The sequence below is a fragment of the Brassica napus genome (assembly GCF_020379485.1).
Source record: "Brassica napus cultivar Da-Ae chromosome C6 unlocalized genomic scaffold, Da-Ae chrC06_Random_15, whole genome shotgun sequence".
NCBI classification, from domain to species: Eukaryota; Viridiplantae; Streptophyta; class Magnoliopsida; order Brassicales; family Brassicaceae; genus Brassica; species Brassica napus.
The window spans coordinates 1-20758 of record NW_026014309.1 but is presented as its reverse complement, the minus strand read 5'-3'; the positions used below and the strand labels follow the sequence as shown (position 1 = coordinate 20758).

The 20758-nt window shown below is 34.1% G+C and overlaps 2 protein-coding genes and 1 pseudogene across 3 annotated transcripts; 1 reads left to right on the top strand and 2 right to left on the bottom strand.

Annotated features, from left to right (window-relative positions):
• Positions 1-3727: 3727 nt before the first annotated feature.
• Positions 3728-6175, bottom strand: LOC125594932 (cleavage stimulating factor 64-like). 2 transcript variants are annotated; one of them, XM_048770925.1, is made up of 7 exons: positions 5940-6175; positions 5764-5841; positions 5615-5653; positions 5008-5538; positions 4838-4918; positions 4349-4537; positions 3728-4114 (listed from the first exon to the last, which is right to left on the bottom strand). In XM_048770925.1, exons 1-7 carry the CDS (start codon positions 6033-6035, stop codon positions 3989-3991), a joined length of 1140 nt encoding a protein of 379 aa, XP_048626882.1. In that variant the 5' UTR covers positions 6036-6175; the 3' UTR covers positions 3728-3988. The 2 variants fall into 2 exon arrangements, with proteins under 2 accessions (XP_048626882.1, XP_048626883.1); XM_048770926.1 differs by having other exon boundaries at positions 5615-5647.
• A 5897-nt stretch (positions 6176-12072) lies between these two features.
• Positions 12073-15796, top strand: LOC106407348. Its single transcript, XM_013848204.3, has 6 exons — positions 12073-12329; positions 12498-13039; positions 13529-13855; positions 14247-14651; positions 14738-14967; positions 15288-15796. Exons 1-6 carry the CDS (start codon positions 12181-12183, stop codon positions 15537-15539), a joined length of 1905 nt encoding a protein of 634 aa, XP_013703658.1. The 5' UTR covers positions 12073-12180; the 3' UTR covers positions 15540-15796.
• Positions 15797-15960: 164 nt separating this feature from the next.
• On the bottom strand, positions 15961-20458 carry LOC125594934 (annotated as a pseudogene).
• Positions 20459-20758: the final 300 nt, after the last annotated feature.

The following is a 20758-nucleotide window of genomic DNA, read 5'->3' as shown; positions in this document are numbered from 1 at the left end:
TATGGGGATCTTATTAAGTTTTTAACAGTACAAGTTTTCGGCATTAAATTGGTATTTTACTAATATATCTGAGTGTTCCATATTTTGTAACTTGAACACTAACTTATAATACAAGTTTAAATTTAGTTGTCATGTTATATATGGCTTTTAAAATATACATATCTGAAAAAAATTAAACCTTTAAAATGTTACATTGTGGTTTAAAGTACAAAAAAATTAATATATTAAAAGGATTGTAACTGCCATAAAACTTAATCAGATCCAACCACTATTGTTTTGCAGTATGATTGGTCTATAAAAAAGTATTTTGAAAATAGTACATACCTCAGCAATCACACTTTTAGAGAATGGGCATGGGTTATCACTTATGAGTCAGTCATGAGGAACGTTGTTTATTTCGATATTGTTAGTTAATAATAAGATCAGACATATCTAAGTAGGGTTAGTTTAATATATACAATATTACATATTAACTGTTACTTTTTGAGTTGATTAAGTTAGTATAACATGAACGATGAATTATTTTTGAATTGTTATGTAGTATAAGAGTATGCCCAAGCTATACTTGTTTTTTTTAAACGCAACTTTTTCATTAAGTTCAACTTGCTTGATTACAAATAATAGAGGGAATTGTCCATCCTCATCAAATATAAAGGTTTTTTCACTCCAACACATACTTTAAAACTTCAAAGTTTAATACTTCAACTTTAAAAGTTTAAGTTTCATACTTATTACATCTAAATCCTTGTAATTATACATCACACAAACAATTTTAATAATTTTACTTTTATCACTTTAGTCCATAGAGTTTATATCTCATAAATATAAAATTTATTTTTCACAATAAAACTATACATACACTTAAAAAAAATATATATTAGTATACGGAAATAGATTACATAGTTTTAACATCAATTTTACACATTACATTAATCAGATTTAATACAAATGATATCTTATAATTTATGTCTCATTTGTTTTTATATTCTTTTATTATTCATATAATATTTTATATTTTAATGTAGCATTTTATTAATTAATTTTATAGTTGTTTTAAAGTTTAAAAAGTAAGACTAATTATGATTATATCTGAAATTTAAACCGTAATTTTTGAGGTTTCGTGTAAAGTTTTACCACTGGAAATGAATAGCTTAAAACATAAACGAAATTCTGTAAAACTTCGAAAGTGAAACATGAGTTGGAGATGTCATACATTTACTGCTACATCTATAAATCATTGTATATCTTCAAAAAAAAAAATAGTTGTAATCGATATCTTTTCTTTTAGTTGTTTCATGAAGATTAAAAAAATTTAGCTTCTCTATGCATAAATATTCATGTTTATAGACTAGAATGAATATATAACACTATTTATTAGATTATTTCTTTTGGCACCAACTACCATATACTTGCATGTAATATAGTGACTTGTGTTAGTACATTTGTTATACTATTCTTGGCCAAATCCATATAACGAATTTCGTAATCTTATCTCAAATTCAGAACTGTATACAGGACTATCGAGTTATTAATTTATAAACCGAGACATGGAACATCATCAATAAAAACAAAAAATGAAATCATAATTTATAAAGTATACAGCCACCGCCTTGGCGAATTCTGTAACGTCTGGAACAAGAGTCATCAAAAGTATAGTGTTAGGACTTATGACAAATGAATAAGACAGAAATTTAGCAAATGCAATAAAATTAGTACTTGATTGACTCGGGGTCAAACAAAGACAAGCACATATGATAAACTTGAACACCAACTGGATTTGGACCTGAGGGAGTTGACGAAACTACCCCTAAGTTGTTGCTATCTATAAAAAGATATGAATCATGTGATGCTGTGTGTCTCCAAAACGATACACAAAGACAAAGAGAGGTCTAATGCCGTCTGTGGAAGATTATGTGATTGTGGATTTCGAAGGAACGTGTTTAATCGTGGAGCAACCAAATATATTTTCTTCCTTTAATTTGTGGAGTCTGTAATTATATAAACATAGCTTTAATTTCATATTCACTGACTGACAAAAACAAAATTTCATATTCATTGAAATAAATAATTGCATGAGTAGTTCATAGAATCTGATGGATGTTCCATATTCATCATATGCATGATTGGGAAGAACAGAAAATTTAGATATTTAATTCAGTTCAAAAAAAAAAATTGGATACTTATTACTACTTTTTAAGCATATCGGAAATTGTAAGCTACTACAGTTAGTGTTGTTGTTCTGTTAAAGTCCCAGTTCAAATATGAAAAAGTGTGAGTTGTAAATGAAGTTTTTCAGTTACCTATAAAATAATATCCTTTTTGTATTTGACATTTTACAAATAATATTTCAAATTATATAATTTTTAAAATTTTATGTAAAATATATTAACTAATTATGTTATGACCTTATACAATTTTGTATTTTATAATTTATTTTAGTTGCATTTAGATAATAACTAATTATCATCCTAATTTTAACAGAAATACATTTAAAAATAATTGTAAGACGATTGTGACATTTATAAAATTATAAAACTGAGTAAAATATAAAATTTTGCTGGTATATGTTCATTTATGTTTTACATATTTCACATTACTTCATATAATCCAGTACATGCATTGCTTCTAATACATTGTTTTGTTTACTATATTATATCAGTTTTCCTCTATTTCAATTGGATAAGTAGTCATATATAAATAGTGAAAAATGTAAAGATAAAGCCTCAAAAAGTGAGAGTGGAGTCCATTGCATGTGTTGCTCTCAAATTGGATGTGCCTTAGTTTAGGGCTTTAACGATGACTTTTGGTTAGTTTGAGAAGAAATTAATCGAAAGTACTAGATAAACTTGAACATAAAATAAGTAAAAAAATCATTATTATATAACAATAACAAAAGAGAGAATAGATGCAATGCATGCATCCATGAAACTAGGGAGGAGGACAGCTTGAAATGGACCATTACTTGCCCTAAAAGAAAATGAAAATGTGTGGGTCTTCCTATTCATTTTCCATCTTATTGCATATATTTTATATAAAACATTAAAATACCTAATTTTTAATAGTTCAATTGATTAGTTAGTGGATGATTGTTTCTTGTTCTACCAGGCTAATAGTCATGTTGAAAATGATTCATATATAGAAGAAAGAAACTTTCTTAATTATACAAAAATATAGTATGAGATCTTAGAGATTCTGTTTCCTCATTTAAATACTAAACCTAAGTTTCATTATATTAAGCAACTATGCAATTTATAATCCAATATATAATGTCCAAAAGGATGGTTTTGGGAAACAAATAAACATTTGGGACCAAAAGAAATTCTATAAATAGAATTGGGGATCACATCATTTGGTGGCAGAAAAAAAAGATGGGCAAGTTCAAGGATCCAAAAACATTGTGGGAACCACCAACCACCAACATTTTGGAAGTGGCCCAAGTTGAATGTGGAGGAGGAGTTGGCTCCTCAAATCTGTGAAGTCTATTCTAGTCTTAAGCCTTCACCCTTAAGACTTAACCCACAAAAATCTTCAAATCCGCACTTTTTACATAATCTATACACTTTCTAATATTTTAACATATCTACTAGAGCAAGTGTGATGATAACAGTGTTTAACACCAGGACATGCTTCCACAATACATGTTTTATTTTTTAGATATTTTTTTGGTGTCAATACAAGTTCACACTAAAGAGTTATTTTTCTTGTCAATAAGACTTGAAAGTCTGAATAAAACTGTAAACAGGACTTGGAAACTTTGGAAGTCGGAAGAAAGTTGTTACCAAACATAATACATCAAAGTGAAAGAACAGATAGTTTTCTCCATGGGCTATTGACCAAAGCATTCAGTGATACATTGAAGAAAAAATATTAGCTACTTCTTTTCCTTTTCTACAAATGATCTTACACTTGACTCGGACCTTACATTCAAACCCCAAGCCTGTCTCTTCTAAGCTATAACACGGAGACCAAGCGACTGTGGCGATGAGCTTCACTGTCGGAGAATCTGTTGGAGCTGAAGGACTTGGTTTCTCTGTTCTGGTGGCAGTAAATTGATCTGCTCTGGGGTCAGGCTCATCACCTGTTGAAGCAATGCCTTCTCCATCTCTGCAGATATCTGAACAAATAGGAAAAACACAATCATCAACAAAAAGAACACAAGCCTCTTTCCTCTGTGATCAGCAAAAGTCACTGAGAACATACAACTACAGCGTCTACTGTAAAGGAATGTTGATTTGAGGGTCTTAAAATGATACAAGTACAAACTCATTGACATGATAATATATATACTCAAAGTACAAGCGGTCCAATGGCTGCGTCTTTCAGTTTGCAATATGGAAATGTAAATTACCGGTGCAGGGCGAGGTGGTGGGCCGCCTCCAGGTCCAACTTGGCTTGGTGGAGGCACCGGTCCTAAGCCTGGGAGATGAGTAATGTTTGAGCTATCTGATTGGCCAGCCATCCAAGAAGGACCTCTGTCTGCACCCGTCGGCCCTCCTAATTGGTTATTATTGTAGTCTCCACGAAACTGACCTCCACCCTGAAACAAAAGACAAGATACAAGCCGCAAAATTCAAAAGCATAACTGTAACCTGCAAATTTTCCATTTAGGCTATTTATTGTTTAAAGCAAAAACGTTCAATCGCAGTAGGAACTAGACGCTAGATGACAATGACCAAAGATGAGAAGGTAAAAAATTTCATATCTGATCAAGTGTGAATAATGTTGGAAAGAACCCTCGTTAAAAGGTGATTAACGGAGAACAAAGATAAAGCAGCAAGGTTGCATAGTTAAATCTGAAAAAAAACCGATATCGCCTAGTAATAAAGAGTACAAATACCTGATAAGGTGGCTGGCTAACGAGATGTGGCTGTCCCTGAGGGAATTGAGGTCCACCAGAAGCTGGGAGTCTGTTGCCAGACTATGAATTGGTACAAATAACAAGCTTCCAGTCACAATGATGGAAACAAGAGAGAAACGATAATAGCTGCTTAGTAACTCTTGACTTACGTGAAACATGGGTTGAGAATGATGCTGAGGAGGTGCGCCATGGTGCCGAAACCCAGCGTTGGGACCAGTCTGGGACGGTCCAAACTGATGAAGATATGGTCTAGGCTGTTGTTGAGGGCCCCCAACCGAGTGCATTGCTTGTTGTTGTTGCAACTGAGTGGAGGAGGCTGGTGTATCAAGGTGATGAAAAGACTGTGGTTGGGATGTCGGATGATGAGGAGCCGGGGGAGGCGCGGTTTGAACTTGAGAAGACTGTAGACGAGACAAAGAAGTGCCAGCAGGGTTCAGACGCTGGGGATGCGAGAAACGAGGCTGCTGCAATGGAGCATTATTGGTCGCAGATACAGAAGGTGGAGGAGGAGGCATAGGCATTGGTTGTTGCAGTGTGTGTTTTCTACTCGGGGCTTGTGGCTGCACTGTAGCAGCTGGCTCTTGTAAACCAATACCGCCTTGAAGAGAAGACGTATGAGCTTGAGCGCTTGGCTTTGGCAGGAGAGATTGATGAGACTGTTGAGGCTCAACTTTGGGAACCTAGATTGAACAGAGTTGTTGTTAATGTAAAGTTTATGAAAAATGAAATTCTAAAAAAGGTTCATCAAGCTAATACCACTTGAGGAGGCTGAACCATTCCCAGCATGATCTGTGCCTAACATTCATCATCATCATCATCATCATCATCATCATCATCATAACAACAATGCTAAACCTAAATTATTCCAAACAAATCATTTAAGTATCGAAGCTGGGAATCAAAACCTGGAAAAGAGCCTTGGTTAAAAGAGGGTTCTGAATCAGAATCTCTCTCGCTTGTTCATGGTTTTGATCGATCAGCGCCTGCGTCATCAGATTCAATCGATCGAAAACAAGATTAAACCTCGAGAGAAAGAGTTGCAGTCGATTATAGGGGGTGTAGAGAAAAGAGAGAAGGTAACCTTCATTTGAGACATGATACCGTAGAGCTGACTTTTCGTCATTCCGGCGAGATTCGCTGGTATAACGCCGTCTCCGCCGATTTGCTTGCCCGCCATTGTCGCCGTCGGTAATCGCAACCGTGACAACTTTTGAGTGTTTTTTAACTTTTAACACAACAGTAGGTAAAAACAAGCCTGGGCCTCGCACAGTTTGGGCTTTTGAAGTGTTATCTCGCGACCTGATTCGCTTTACTTGTTTAGACTCGGCCCATTAACCATAATTTGTATTGTTTTTTAGTAAATAAAATACCATAAAGATATACCACTAACTTTAAAAAAAAAAACTTGTTTAGTTATAATCTAAAGGCTAATATTTGTGTTTTACTTAAAAAAAAAACACTGATTAAACTAAAAGTACTTGTATATAAAAATATAACTTCAAACTAATTGATGATTCTATAAAACTAATTGATGATTCTACAAACGGTATAGACCAAATCTAATTCTGGATCAGTTTTATCTATCTGCATGCCTGAATCTATTCGAGTCTACTCTAGGTTAGCTGATAACAAACATAGTGGTTCGTGATACTTTTATACTAGATCGAGTCTTTTCTAATTTTCACTTTACTTACATTTTAGCGGTTCTCAATGATTTTAGCGTTACAGATCTAGTATATAGACATGCATTTTTTTTTTCCGTCGATAGACATGCATTAGATGTGCTCATTAAATATATGAAATTTATTCGACGAGCTTTATGTGTAGTGTACCATGTTAATTGAACACGTAACATGCACTTATCTATAGATCTGTAATATAAATATCTCTTTTCGAAAAGCAAAAGCCTTAATACAAGCTTACAATTACAAAGCGTGTGACACGGTTTTGGCCTCTTCACTTTCTTGTTGCTGCACATATCTTCTTTTTATTTTTATTTCCATCCATAGTTTTCGTATAATTTATCTATTGAATATATAGGGGGATATTACATACAGTATTTATTGATAGGATTCTTGCCTTTGTTAAGTAGGTGTACGTCATCGACTTTATTTTTATTCTTTCAGGTAAAAATCGAGTCTTCCACTACATGCACCCTCGCCATGTTCTGCCAATTTAAGAATTTTTTTAGAAGATTTTTTTTTTTAAAGTTTAAAAAAGTATCAGTTATTTTTTTGGGCTTTTTGCAAAATTGACCTACAATTTAAAGTTAAACACAAAACTAACCTCATTTTTTTTTGAAAATTGGTTTTGCCCTATTCACCCCACAAGTTCATATAATTTACGAAAATGCCATCAATTTTTTTTTTTTTTTTTCGAAAATGACATTTTTACTCTCTCACCCTCATCATCTTCAAGTAATTACAAGATTGCCATTGTCATCAATACCACAACCACCATGAACAACCAATTTGAAGCTCTTAATGCTCCCAAAATCGATTTACCCTTCTTCTTTTTCCATTCTTGTGAACTAAACACAACATATCTCTCACTTTCTCTCCACAATGAGCTAAAAAACCCAAGATTTTGATTCTAAAATTTTTATGGTTCATAGAGTCATAGAAGCTAACGATTCTGGGTGGGTGACTTTCGTTTGTGATTCTGTGTGCTTGGAGAAGCCTTATGTATGCTAAGGAACTTATCTCACCAATTTAAGGTATGACATCGAGTTTTTTTCCAGATCTGTTTGTCAGACGACTTACTTGGGAAGTCGTCTGGCTGTAGACGACTTAACTGGAAGTCGTCTGGCTGTAGACGACTTACCTGGAAGTCGTCTGGTCAACGCAAAGGTTATTTTTGTAATTGACTTTGAAATCTGTAACCTGAGACGACTGAAAGTTAAGTCGTCTACTATTGTTTGGTTTCAAAAAAATTTCCAAAGAACCTAGACGACTTACATTTCAGTCGTCATAGGTTAGTTTTGCATTTGACTGGATTATTTCAGAAGTTTGACTTTTCTGGACGACTTACATTTCAGTCGTCTAGTGAAAATTAAAATAATAATATTTTTTTTTAAAGTAGACGACTTACAGTTAAGTCGTCATAGGTTAGTTTTGCAATTGAAAAAAAAACTTCAAGATTTAATTATATATAGACGACTTATAATTCAGTCGTCCACGAGACGACTGAAATGTAAGTCGTCCAGGATTTACGAAGTTTGACCAGAATCTCGGAAAAAAATCCTCGACGACTTACAAGTAAGTCGTCTGGTGGATGACTGAATTATAAGTCGTCTGTGTATAATTAAATCTTGAAGTTTTTTTTTTCAATTGCAAAACTAACCTATGACTACTTAATTGTAAGTCGTTTACTTTTAAAAAAATATTATTATTTTAATTTTCGACAGACGACTGAAATGTAAGTCTTCTGGGGAAGTCAAACTTCTGTAATTATCCAGTCAAATGCAAAACTAACCTATGACGACTGAAATGTAAGTCGTCTAGCTTTTTTGGAGTTTTTTTTAACCAAACAATAGTAGACGACTTATTTTTCAGTCGTCCGAAATAACAGATTTCAAAGTCAATTGCAAAAATAACCTCTGCGTTGACCAGACGACGTATAGTTTAGTCGTCTAGACAACTTAGATTGAAGTCGTCCGCGTCTTCTCCGCTAGTTTTTAAGTCTTCTACGTTAGTTTTTGAATAACTTGTATTTTTAAGAGTGATAAGTAACTTCAAGATATGTAAAACTCATATTTACAAAATATGTTCTCTCCCTTAGTTTTACTAAATTTGACTAAGTTTTTCAACGCAAACTTATAAAAAAATATGATATCCTTTGACTAGTTACTATTGTTTGTTTCTATCTCTTAAGTATTATTGTTATAGACAATAATGATGACTATTGTTATAAGTTGGAAGAAGGGTTAAATGCTTCTTAAAATGTTGTATCAATATGAAGCTACCAACATTCTTGTTTATTAAGATGAGAAAAGGCCATTCGAGTTTATTATTGCATATGAGAGATCCAAAGATAAGGAAAAGGCTACTGAAGTCTATTATTTCATTGATTTGTAAATTTGTAAATGTGTAAACACATTGTTAGCACATTTAATACATCTTGGAAAATATTATTACTGATTTTACAAAAAAATCACAACTAAAAGAGTAGACATGCAATTCACAAAACAGACCACAAACAAAACTATTATAGATCATTCCTCTACAAAGACAAGCTTGGATTCCACTTGAGTAGACAAGACCAGACGACTTTTAAGAAGTCCAGACGACTTCTAAGAAGTCCAGACGACTTCTAAGAAATCCAGACGACTTCCAGGAAGTTCAGACGACTTTGTCAGAAGACTTTTAGGAAGTTCAGACGACTTCCAGACGACTTTACAGGAAGTCCAGACGACTTTTAGGAAGTCCAGACGACTTTCAGACGACTTCCGGACGACTTCCAGACGACTTCCAGACGACTTTCAGATGACTTTCTGACGACTTCCAGACGACTTCCAGACGACTAACAAGTAAGTCGTCCCAGAAGTCTTCCAGATCTGAAAAACCTGCATATTAAATCCAGATCTGAAAAACCTGCATATTCAAAAATGTTCAAATGGCTTAAAAACAGAAAAATGAGTGGAAGATTAAATAAATCTACCTTTACAGAACACACAAAAATACATATCTAAAAATAATAGATCTACCTTTAAATTAGTGGAAGATGAGTACCATCTAATTAAAAACCTGCAAAAAAGATAGATTAGTAAGAAAGACATGAGACAAAACTGAAAAATTCATATAAAGTTTGGTGTTTTCAAGTCAAAGAGATTAGAGTGGGTTTGGAGAGTTTTAGTTTGGGAAAAAAGTAAGAACTTTATACAACAAGAAGTTACCAAATGAAGAAAAATCAGACATAAGAACTTACCAAAACGCTCAGAAAAATCCAGACGACTTCCTGGAAGTCCAGACGACTTCCTGGAAGTCCAGACGACTTTGTCAGATTCAGACGACTTCCAAGAAGTCCAGACGACTTCCAGACGACTAACAAGTAAGTCGTCTCAAAAGTCTTCCAGATCTGAAAACCTGCATATCAAATCCAGATCTGAAAAACCTGCATATCCAAAAACGTTCAAATGACTTAAAAATAGAGAAAATGAGTGGAAAATTAGATAAATCTACATTTATAGAACACACAAAAATACATATATAAAATTAATAGATCTACCTTTAAATTAGTGGAAGATGACTACCATTTGATTAAAAACCTGCAAAAGAGATAGATTAGTAAGAAATACATGAGACAAAACTGAAAAATTCATATAAAGTTTGGTGTTTTCAATTCAAAGAGATTAGAGAGAGGTTGGAGAGTTTTAGAATGATGAACATTACATTTTTGTTGCAGCCATTTGAGATGAGGAGAAGAATGTGTAAATTTTTCTTTATATAGGGAGACAAAAAATCCAATTAGGTTAAATATTTTTGACTCAGACGACTTCCTAGACGACTTACATTTCAGTCGTCTGTTGAAGAAATTAAAACAGACGACTTACATGTAAGTCGTCTAGAAGAGTTTAATATTTTTAGTGGGAAATTAAATATTTTTAGCGGGAAACTAAAATAGAAGACTTTCCAGACGACTTACTTGTAAGTCGTCTGGTTTAAATTATTTAAGCAGGAAAATAATTTTTTAAAAAAAATTTAGGCGGGAATATTTGGACGACTTACATGTAAGTCGTCTGTTTTAATTTCTTCACCAGACGACTGAAATGTAAGTCGTCCGAGTAAAATGATCCGGTTAGGTTAAAACGTACATTGGTAAAATTAAAGGTTCGGTACGATGTGGACGACTGAAATATACGTCGTCTGGGTAAATTATTCAACAGACGACTGAAATATAAGTCGTCCACACCCTAAACATAACCCCTAAACTTATTTATCTAATTAAGCACTTCATAAAACCAAATCAAACTTGAAAAGTGTTTATTATACACAGAAATAAACACATATAGGTGAAAACTAATTTTTGAAAAAAACATTTTAGTTTTCCAAAATCTAACCCTAACAATACATACAATACTACAACATATGTTTGCCAAACTCCTAAACCAAAGTATTTCATGATTCACTACTTCCACTCATCTATCTTCAAAACAAATCAATTTTATCATATCTTAATTTATATCACTTAAAACTGTTTATAATTACTTGATTTTTATTTTTCATGCATCAAAATATTTTTTTACAAGATTTATAAATTATTTTTAAAATAAACTGGTACCAGACGACTTACACTTCAGTCGTCCAGACGACTTCCAACATCTCAGACGACCCAGACGATTTACTGGGGCTATATTCGTAAAAATGGCTTCTGTTTTTTTGTTTGGTCACAAGGGGTTGAGCTGTAATTTCACTAGGCTTTTAGGTTAGTTTTGCATTTGATTCAAGTTTGGGTATAAGTTTGGGATTAAAATCAAGTTGTGGGTTAGTTTTAGCAAAAACCCCTATTTTTTTTTAACAAAAACTACAGCAAAACCAAAAACCAAAATTCAAAATCTAAAAACTAATAACCAGAACCAAAAGCTGAAAACAAAAACTAAAACTAAAAAATCAAAAAAAAAGCTATCAATTTCAACAAATTATAGATCATGTTTTATCTAATATTTTGTATACAATAATCCTGGATTGATATTTATTTGTATATGGATATATGTGAAAATATATAAAGAGATAAATAAGTAATAGCCTTACTGAGTAATGACAGGTTTATATAAGAAAATTAGTAAATAAATGTAAAAAATCTAAATAGAACTAAAAACTAAAAAAAAGACATGGTTTAGCATAAATTTCACAGACTAACATAATCGTTGAATAGAAATATGGGATTGTAAATACTAATTAATCACAAAATCATTTCACTTTTAGGAAGGGCTAGATTTCCAATCAAAGCTATAATTCTAAACGTTTTTTATCTAGTAATGTATACGATACGAAGTGAGAGAGTTACCTTTAAACTTGGCATTTGGTATAATTTTAGCATGCTCGTTAAGAAATGAGTAGGCGTATAATTTTGTCTTCAAGGAAATTATAAGATTACAATATTATACATTTATTTTTTAAAAATCATATTAATATGAAAAAGGTAGAGAAAAAAAAGAAAGAGAGAAGCACTCAACTCAAACACTTTATAATATATTTTTTTGGTAAAACCACAAACCTTGCTTTTGATTTTGTAGCTGAGGTCTCTCTCTCTTCCTCTCCATTTGATAGGAAGAAGAAGAAAGATAAAAAGATAAAGAAAGAGAGAAAAGAGATATAGTTAAAATGCAATGTTATACAAATGAAGAAGCACTAGCAAGCCTCTTCATCAATGTCTCAACCTCCTCCTTTCTCCTCCTCCTCCTTTTATACTCCGCCGTCTCGCTCCTCCTCAAGTTCTTCCACTTCATCGGTGGCTACCCTCTCCTCCAAAGGTCGCTATATATATTAACTTATACTTAACTTTAATCTATCATACACATACAAAAGTATGAATACTGAAAATATTTTAAAATATGCAATATTATTTAGAGTAGATTGATATATTATTGTTTTCTGATTCTGGTAAAACAATATTGATAGTAGCGCTCTTTATTATGCAGGAGTGAAGATGAATATGATTCGGCGGCGTGGCTTTCCGATGAAGAAGAAGAAGAGGAGGAGGAGGAAGAAGGGGAAGAGTTCAAGATGTCTTGTAATACAAGTTACCACGTGATAACTAGAGATCAAAAACAGAATCATTTGATAGCTGATATAGAAGATGATGGAGAGTCTTTAGTGTTTTACAATAATAACTACAAAAATGTTACAAACAATCGGCACACGGAGGAGTATATGAATGTTCATCAACCTTATGAACAAGAAGACGAAGATGATCAAGATTCCAACACTTCTTCCATAGATGAACACTTTTCCTCTGCTAATGTTTCTCCTTACCGCAGCGAATCATCAGTAGAAGAAGAAGACAACGGCGTTGAAGATCTTCATGACGTTCGTTATGATCATGATGATGATGAAGAAGAGATAGAAGGAGTGTCACAATACGACGTCGTTGAAGATTTGGTTCGTAAGCGACCAGATAGAAGTATTCGTGGTCCCTCTCCTCTCCAAAGTGGTTTGGTGTTCAATGACAAAAGCTACAATGGTATTATTTCTCTTCACATGTTTTCTTTATTAATTTTTCTTCACATGCAGATCGAAAGTTGTTTTCTTTACTTCTACAAGTAACCAGGATTAGCAGAGTTTCATTGATTTTTAAATAAAAATAAAATTACGGGAAAAGAGTTTTTATATTGGAATTTAGTTACTGGGTGATATTGGTATTTTTTTTGTTAGAAGATAGTACTTATTAGTTCGTATTTGACTATATTCACGTAACGCCCCCTTTTGTAAAAACATTGTTTGTAATAAACAAAAAGTATACGAATGATATTCATCAAACAATTCAAAACGAACCGACGAAAAATGAATTGGCCTATTACTTGTTATTTTAATTAGTTTATTATCTTTTTCACGTTTGAGTTCACCAATGACATTCGTCTATGTGTTTGTTTACAACCGTGAAATTATAATAGTACATGTATTGATGTTCTCTTTAACCCGTTGAGCTAATCTTGATTCGATTTGTTTGCAGGAGGGTATGTCTCTAATGGAGGAATCAAGAATGATGTCGTGGAGATACATCCAGCAATGGGATTTGCCACGAGAGAGATCAAAACAGAGGAAGTGTTAGAGGAAGAAGAAGAAGAAGAGAGAGGAAAGATATTTGGAGAGTCATGTACGAATGGGTCAACGTCAAAAAGTTCATCGGAATGGAGAAACTCTCTGAAGACCGACGATCCTTTTTCCTCCTCCTCTCGTCGGAGTTGCCCAAAATGGGAATCTTACACCGTCTTCCAAAAATACGATGAAGAAATGACTTTTCTCACTAGAATCTCTGCTCAAAAGCTTCAAGAATCAGGTGAAAGACCATAAATATTATGCATACTAATAATAGAAATGATTCTAGAACCATCATTAAACTTTTCTCACTAGGATCTTGCATGCAAAATGATCAATACTGATTTTGTTCGAGTATTTCTGTTTTTGGGTTGAAAAATAAAACAATAGGCAAATTATAAAACAAATTTTAAAGAAGTATTGAAAGTTTTTTTAAAAAAAAAACTTTAAAGAACTAAAAGTTTATGAGTCGGTTTATGAAAATCAGGTTTCAATCATATATATAGAAATAAATACTGAAGTTTCATTTTGGTGCTGGTGACAAAAAAACTGCAACATCACACATTACTAGAGTACATGTAACTCAATCCTATAATTATAAACGACTACAAAAACAATGTTATTTTTGGCAGAAACGTTGAAGTCAATCATGGTAGAGCCAAGATCGATCTCAGAGAGGATCGTTCACAAATTATCATCAAACGTACACAAGAGAAAGCAACAAAACACAAGTAGTAATGCGCCAAGACCAAATCCATACGTGGAACTAGAATCAGCTTACGTTGCACAGATATGCATAACATGGGAAGCTCTAAGTTGGAACTACAAAAGCTTCGATAGAAAAAGATCATCCACGCAGCGAATCAGCTTCAACGACATCGGATGTCCCGCAGCAATCGCGGACCAGTTCCGTACGTTTCATATTCTATTACAAAGATACGTCGAGAACGAGCCTTATGAAAATGGAAGGAGACCTGAGATTTATGCTCGAATGAGAACTCTTGCTCCCAAATTGCTTCTTGTTCCTGAATATCATGGTACGTAACTCTTTAAAGGGTATGTTTGTTAATACGGCTGTTACTAGAAGATACAATCTTCAATGGTTTTAGTTATTTGGATTTAGATTACGAGGAGGAAGAAGAGAAAGAGGAGGAAGAGGAGGGTTTCAAGTCGAGGATAACGTCAGCTGCGTTCTTGATGATAATGGAGGAATGCATAAGAACATTCATGAACTTTCTAAAAGCTGATAAAGAGAAGCCATGTCAAAAGATCATCAAAGCCTTCTTTGGAAGAACTAAACGAGGCTCAGTTGATCCAACCCTTGTCCATCTAATGAAGAAAGTCAACACAAAGGTCAGTGTTTCAACTTATATTTTTACTACTACTTTAATACCAACCACATCCAAAATATATATGATTAATTAGTGTTTTAGTTTCTTAAAATAAATAGTAGCTGGAAAACACAATAGCATACCAGTTCAGTTGTTTTTATTGGTTGTTTTATTTCGATTTAATTTTTAGACGATTAAAATTTGAGCAATAAAATTGTTTTTTGATGTGAGAAATAAGATAGATGAGGAGTATATTATTACATAATGTGTTCAACTTGATGTGAAGTGTCTAATATTAACAACTTTATGCTACTTTGGTCTATAATATCTATCCATGAACAGAAAAAGACGAAGCTGAAAGAGATACGTAAAGGAGGAAAATACATGAAGAAGAAAAAGATGAGTATAGAAGAGGAAATGGAGATCCTGATGGGACTAATAGACTTGAAAGTGGTGTCAAGAGTGTTGAGGATGAATGAAATGAATGAAGAGAAGTTGCATTGGTGTGAAGAGAAGATGAGCAAAGTTAAGATTATTCAAGATGGAAAGGCGTTTGAAAGAGATTCGACTCCACTTTTCTTTCTTCCACATTGACCCCACTAGTTTAATCCATTCTTGTGAATATACCCTTTATTCTTTCCCCACTCACATCCTTTGGTTTTACACGTCGTATTGGAGGAGATCTTTTAGACAAAACTACGAATAAAGAGCACCATAAAGTTTGAAATTTGAATAAATAGATAGGGGATATACTGTAGATTACTTTAGTTCCTTTTTACTTTCCTTTTTCTTTTCTTTGTTATGTATCTTTTTTTAACTTTTTGAAATAAAATTTCAGCCTTTATTAGGTATAAGGTGACTCATACACTCAAGGAATCACATAATTAGGTGTATTCCCACCAAACTCTGATATATATATATTTTTTGGAGATTATTGATTGTAGTTTTGGAGAATTCTGTGATTGGTAAGAGTATTGATATTACCCCATGCATGAGTTACGAATAATATATCTTGAAAAATGTAATCAGCTATTGTTTCATTGGTTGTGAAAAAAAAAAACCTGTGAAGTAATAAGGTTCATGTATTTACAAGGTTTTTACATAAATCACATAAAATATTGGAAAAATTTGTAGTTCCAGTTGAAGCCATGTATTAGACGAAAATGAGAAAAAGGAATTATGAAAAAACGTACGCAAAGTTTTACGTACGAAGCATAAATGATATATGCAGTGTTACGTAGTTTACGCCCACCGTTTAGAAGACTTGGCCAAACTAGAAGAACTACCTGTCTTCTTAATGCCTGGAAAATATATAGATTAAAGGAAAAATTAATTGTAATTAATCTGATCTTCAAATCGTAACCAAAAGAGTATGTATATATATGTTCTCATTTTTGCTTACTTGCTGATGATGACAAGCCCGATGCAACCTTAGCAACGGTCGATGTTGTTCTTGTAGCTACTTTCCGAAGTTTATCGAGTGGTCGTGTAACAGTGGTTGTTGTCCTTGAAGTCATTGACTTAGCTCTGCAATTTTATCCGTACCATAAAGTTTAAAAACAAAGATCTCTTAAAGAACCATAACAACAACAAAAGTTTGATTATTAAACCTGTCTGCGATTTTGGGTGGTCTTTTAGCAACATCAGTGGATCGTTGAGTTCCAATAGAAGAAGCGTCAGATGTAACCTCACTCAATCTCTCCTCGTACTCTGCCTCAACGGAAGAAGATAAACTCTCACCATCAGTAACCGAGTGTCTTGATTGTGATGAATATTCTCCAGTTTCTGAGTTCATGTCATCGGTTTGTCCAAAACTCTTTCTCCTCACCATTGGTTTCTGAAGTCTATTAGAATGATGAAGCCTCTCTATCTCTTCGTCTTTCCTTGCTATTGTGTCCTTAAGGGACACTACCTGTAAACAAACAAATGATTCATGTCATTGCTAATGATAAGAAAAATCATAAGGGAAAAAGCAAGGCCGGTCCACGAGACAGCCGGATGAAGCATTGACTTCGGCCCCTAAATTTTTATTGCTTAATATATATGGATTATCCGGCTCCCAAATACTCAGAACATATATATATGTATCGATGATCCAACTTTTATACCATAATTGTTTCAGCCCCTAAATCTCAGGTCCGGAAAGGATGATAGAGAAAGTGTGTTTCCTTACCTGTTCCATTAAGTCTCGAGCATCTTTACCTTCTTTACTGCTCTTTGCAGCACCAAGTTCAACTCCAGAGACACGTTCTGCGAATTTTAAGGTACTCATCGACTCTGAATATGAAGTAGTATCAGGATTTAGTTGCACGAACATTAAGGTCTTTGCTCGTCCTCTATAATGCCAATATCACATAGAAACATAGTTATGTTTATGATTATATCGCTTAAAACTCATAAAGTATAACATTAATTTAACTAACTAACTAACTAACCAAGAGAGCTTTGGAGTAGTTGTGTTAGCTTGCTGTTTCTGTATGGTATATGTGAACTCTTTGAAGCCAAAGAGAATATAACATCTCCAAGAGATGAAAGCGATTTGTTTATATGTTGTGCTTCTCTAAGCCTATCTCCTTTGACTTCAGAGCGATCTACTCTCTCACTTCCTGCTAGATCCACCAAATGAAGGTTTCCATATAAGACAGAACCGGTCTTCATATCTTTACCACGAACGTGAACAGTGACAATGCTGCATAAGAAGCCATATAGTTTAGTGTAAAGGACACGTTAAAACACACATGTTTTGTTTCATGAAGTAGGAACCTGTGAGAGCGACTACTTCGTTCATTCATGGCAGTAGCACCAACGGAACGATTTTGTAGTCCAATGTCCATCAAAGTAATCACATCTGAGGTCGATGTCACAGGATACATGCTTGCATCAGGCACAGCTAAACCATTTTCTGAAGTTGCAGACAGGATCCCTAGTGTGTGCAAGGTCAAGGTAAACAAAAAAACAACAAGAAATGAAAAAAAAAAAGAAAGAGAGTATAATTAAGAACAAGAAGTTGAAAAAGGATATTTCTTTTGAGAAATGTCATCAGAGAGCAAATCAAGCACTTGTTCATTGTATATCTCTACCATTTGCACTCCAACTTCATAGTTTATGTTTCCCTTTCTGGATTGAGATATTTTAAAGAGATCATTGAGTGCACGATAGTTAACCCCAATCCTCTTCACTTGCTCCATCTGGACCAGTCTGAAAGAACAAGAATGTAAAGTAACAAAAAGCGCGTTATTCCATGAAATTCAAAAGATGATCAAGAAATAACATTGAAGAGTTACGTACCATTGTATAAGTTTTCCCTGATCCTGTCTGACCATATGCGAATATACAAACATTGAACCCGTCAAGCACTGACCGAACCAGAGGTTTTATGTCTGAAAAGACCTCAGCTGCAAGAATCCAAGGTATCAAATGAACTTGGGTTTAGAAATGTAACATATAAAACATAGATAATCATGAAATAAATGTTTTAGGAGAACAGAAACAGGCGGGTAAGAGATGAACACCTTGAGTAGCATCAGGACTATAAACTTTGTTGAACCTAAACTGGCGAAGACCGTCTTTTCCTGGTCTAGTGGGATTGGTAACTACCAACTCTCCATCCTCACCAACGTGCTCGACCACTGTATTTGGTGCACCTTGTCCAGGAAGGAAAGGTCTAACTCGGCAAAACACTCTGATGTTTCCTGCAAGTCACAAGTACATAACTTATAGGCTGCCTAACATTTGAAAATTTACATATCCTAACAAATTAATATAAATATTTATCATAAGCCTCAGTACCTTTCAGCTCCTGAAGCTCATTGAAAGTTTCCGGTTTTCAGTTAGTACAGCATGATAGTTTTCAGCAGCATTGCTTAGTTCAATCAGTTTCTTTCCTGTAGACACATATTTTGATTTATGATCACTACATGTCATGAAGTTTTTTCGATAAAGATTACAGAAGCATTGGTTAGAACATTCCCTCACCTAACAGGCTGAACTGTTCTGTATAGTTCTCTTGAACCTTCAGAATCTCTTGCTTGATGGATCTTGAATAAAACCTCAATTCCTGTAAGTCACCATAATTAGTCAAATATAGATTGTAACTTGGGTCTAGCAAATAGTTTGTATATAAAACATAATATATATATACCTGTAGTGCTTGAGACTGGTGATCAATAAAGCTTCTATATGAAACTTCTTTCTGACTCCAACTTTGGTGTTTGAACTCAGATTTTTCCTCCATTTCTTCACTCCATTCTTCCAGTTAACAAGGTTCTGTTCAAGCTCTTGAATTTTTCTTTCAAGGCTTGTATTCACAGTCTTTGTTTCTTTTTCCATTTGTTGAAGCTCTTTTATCTTTTCCTCAAGAACTTGTTTGGTAGTATGTGCTTCTTCTCCCATTTTCTCAAGCTCCTGACCTTTACCTCAAGGGAAGTTTTTGCAGTGTGTGCCTCTTTTCTCTCTTGCTCAAGCTCCTTCATCCTGCTCTCACGTCCTGTTGTTGCCAGCACCGTTTGGCTTTCCATTTGAGAGCATTGATGTTCGTATGCTTTCTTAGTTTTCTCCAGTTCTTGTCTTAACGCTGAAACTTCGAGGTTGAATTGATCATTTTCTTTGGATAGCTTGGCCATATCCTCCTCTTCGTTTTTACATTGTTCCTCCCACTTTGCCTTTTGTGTCTGTCATACAGAAAAAAAATTACATCATGCCAGGCCAATGAAACAGAACATTTCTACTAAAGCCAGTTCTATATGTACCGACCAGTGTTGGCTTTCCATTTTTGAGCATTGTTGTTCACATTCTCTTTTAGTTGTCTCCAGTTCTTGCTTCAACACAGAGATTTCAACGTTGTATTGATCATTCTCTTTCAATAGCTTAAGCATATCCTCTTCTTCGTTTTTCTTCTTTTCTTCCCAGTTGACTTCTCTGTCTATCATACCGAACAAAACCCATGAGGCCATGCTTACTAAACTGAGTTCACAAAGCAATTAGAAGTATAACGTTTACCTTCATTTGTCTAAGCTGTTGTGTAGCAATCTGCAAAAAAAAGGAGAGTTTTATGTGACAAGATCCCAAGCAAATAAACTCGGTTAATAAATGATACATTACCTCATTTTCTTCACCACTTCCTGATGCTAAGGCTTCAAGGACATTGATCCTTGACTGGTACTTCTCCTCACGAGCTTTGAATATATTGTTTTGCTGCACATTAACACATATAGAGAAATTACTCAATAAAAAAAAACTAGAAAATGAAAACATTTCTAAAGAAAACAAAACTATACCGTTCTTAGATGTTCAGCTTGAGTTGATATGCGTCGCTCAATCTCTTGCACGACTTTCTCAACAAGCATGCCACACGCTGGTCATCATCATCAGCTTTGTTAAGAGGCATCCAATACATTAAGATGAACAAGTTGTTAACATTCAAATATTACCTGAGGGATTTCACCGTTCTTTCTTTCAATACTTTCATCAAGAATCCCATTCACAACGCTTAGAAGTGACTGCGTAGGAGCGTTCTGTGTCAAACAAAAGCCAAGAACATTGTAAAGAGACGTTTCAAAACGAGTAAGTCAAAGGAAGTTCCTTAATAAGGCAGAGGAGATACATCTAAGCTACTTGATTTCATCTTTCAGAGATCTTTGAGGCTTGAAGATCATAACGCCCCTGTTTCATCTGGAAAACCTCATGGACTTGTGCCCTCCATGGTGTGATCCAGGTGATAATGGATCTGCCGTGAAACACAAGACAAGATTATATACACACACACGAGACACTAAACTTATATATGTCACATGTTAGATTGAGAGAAAGATTTA

Excerpts from the sequence above, each read along its gene's own strand:
- LOC125594932 (XM_048770925.1), bottom strand. The coding sequence starts at position 6,035 with ATGGCGGGCAAGCAAATCGGCGGAGACGGCGTTATACCAGCGAATCTC. Across the intron at positions 5,654-5,763 it reads TAACCAAGGCTCTTTTCCAG|GCACAGATCATGCTGGGAAT; the intron begins GTTTTGATTCCC and ends GATGAATGTTAG. Across the intron at positions 4,115-4,348 it reads CACCACCTCGCCCTGCACCG|ATATCTGCAGAGATGGAGAA; the intron begins GTAATTTACATT and ends CTATTTGTTCAG.
- LOC106407348 (XM_013848204.3), top strand. The coding sequence starts at position 12,181 with ATGCAATGTTATACAAATGAAGAAGCACTAGCAAGCCTCTTCATCAAT. Across the intron at positions 12,330-12,497 it reads GGCTACCCTCTCCTCCAAAG|GAGTGAAGATGAATATGATT; the intron begins GTCGCTATATAT and ends TTTATTATGCAG. Across the intron at positions 14,652-14,737 it reads TCTTGTTCCTGAATATCATG|ATTACGAGGAGGAAGAAGAG; the intron begins GTACGTAACTCT and ends ATTTGGATTTAG.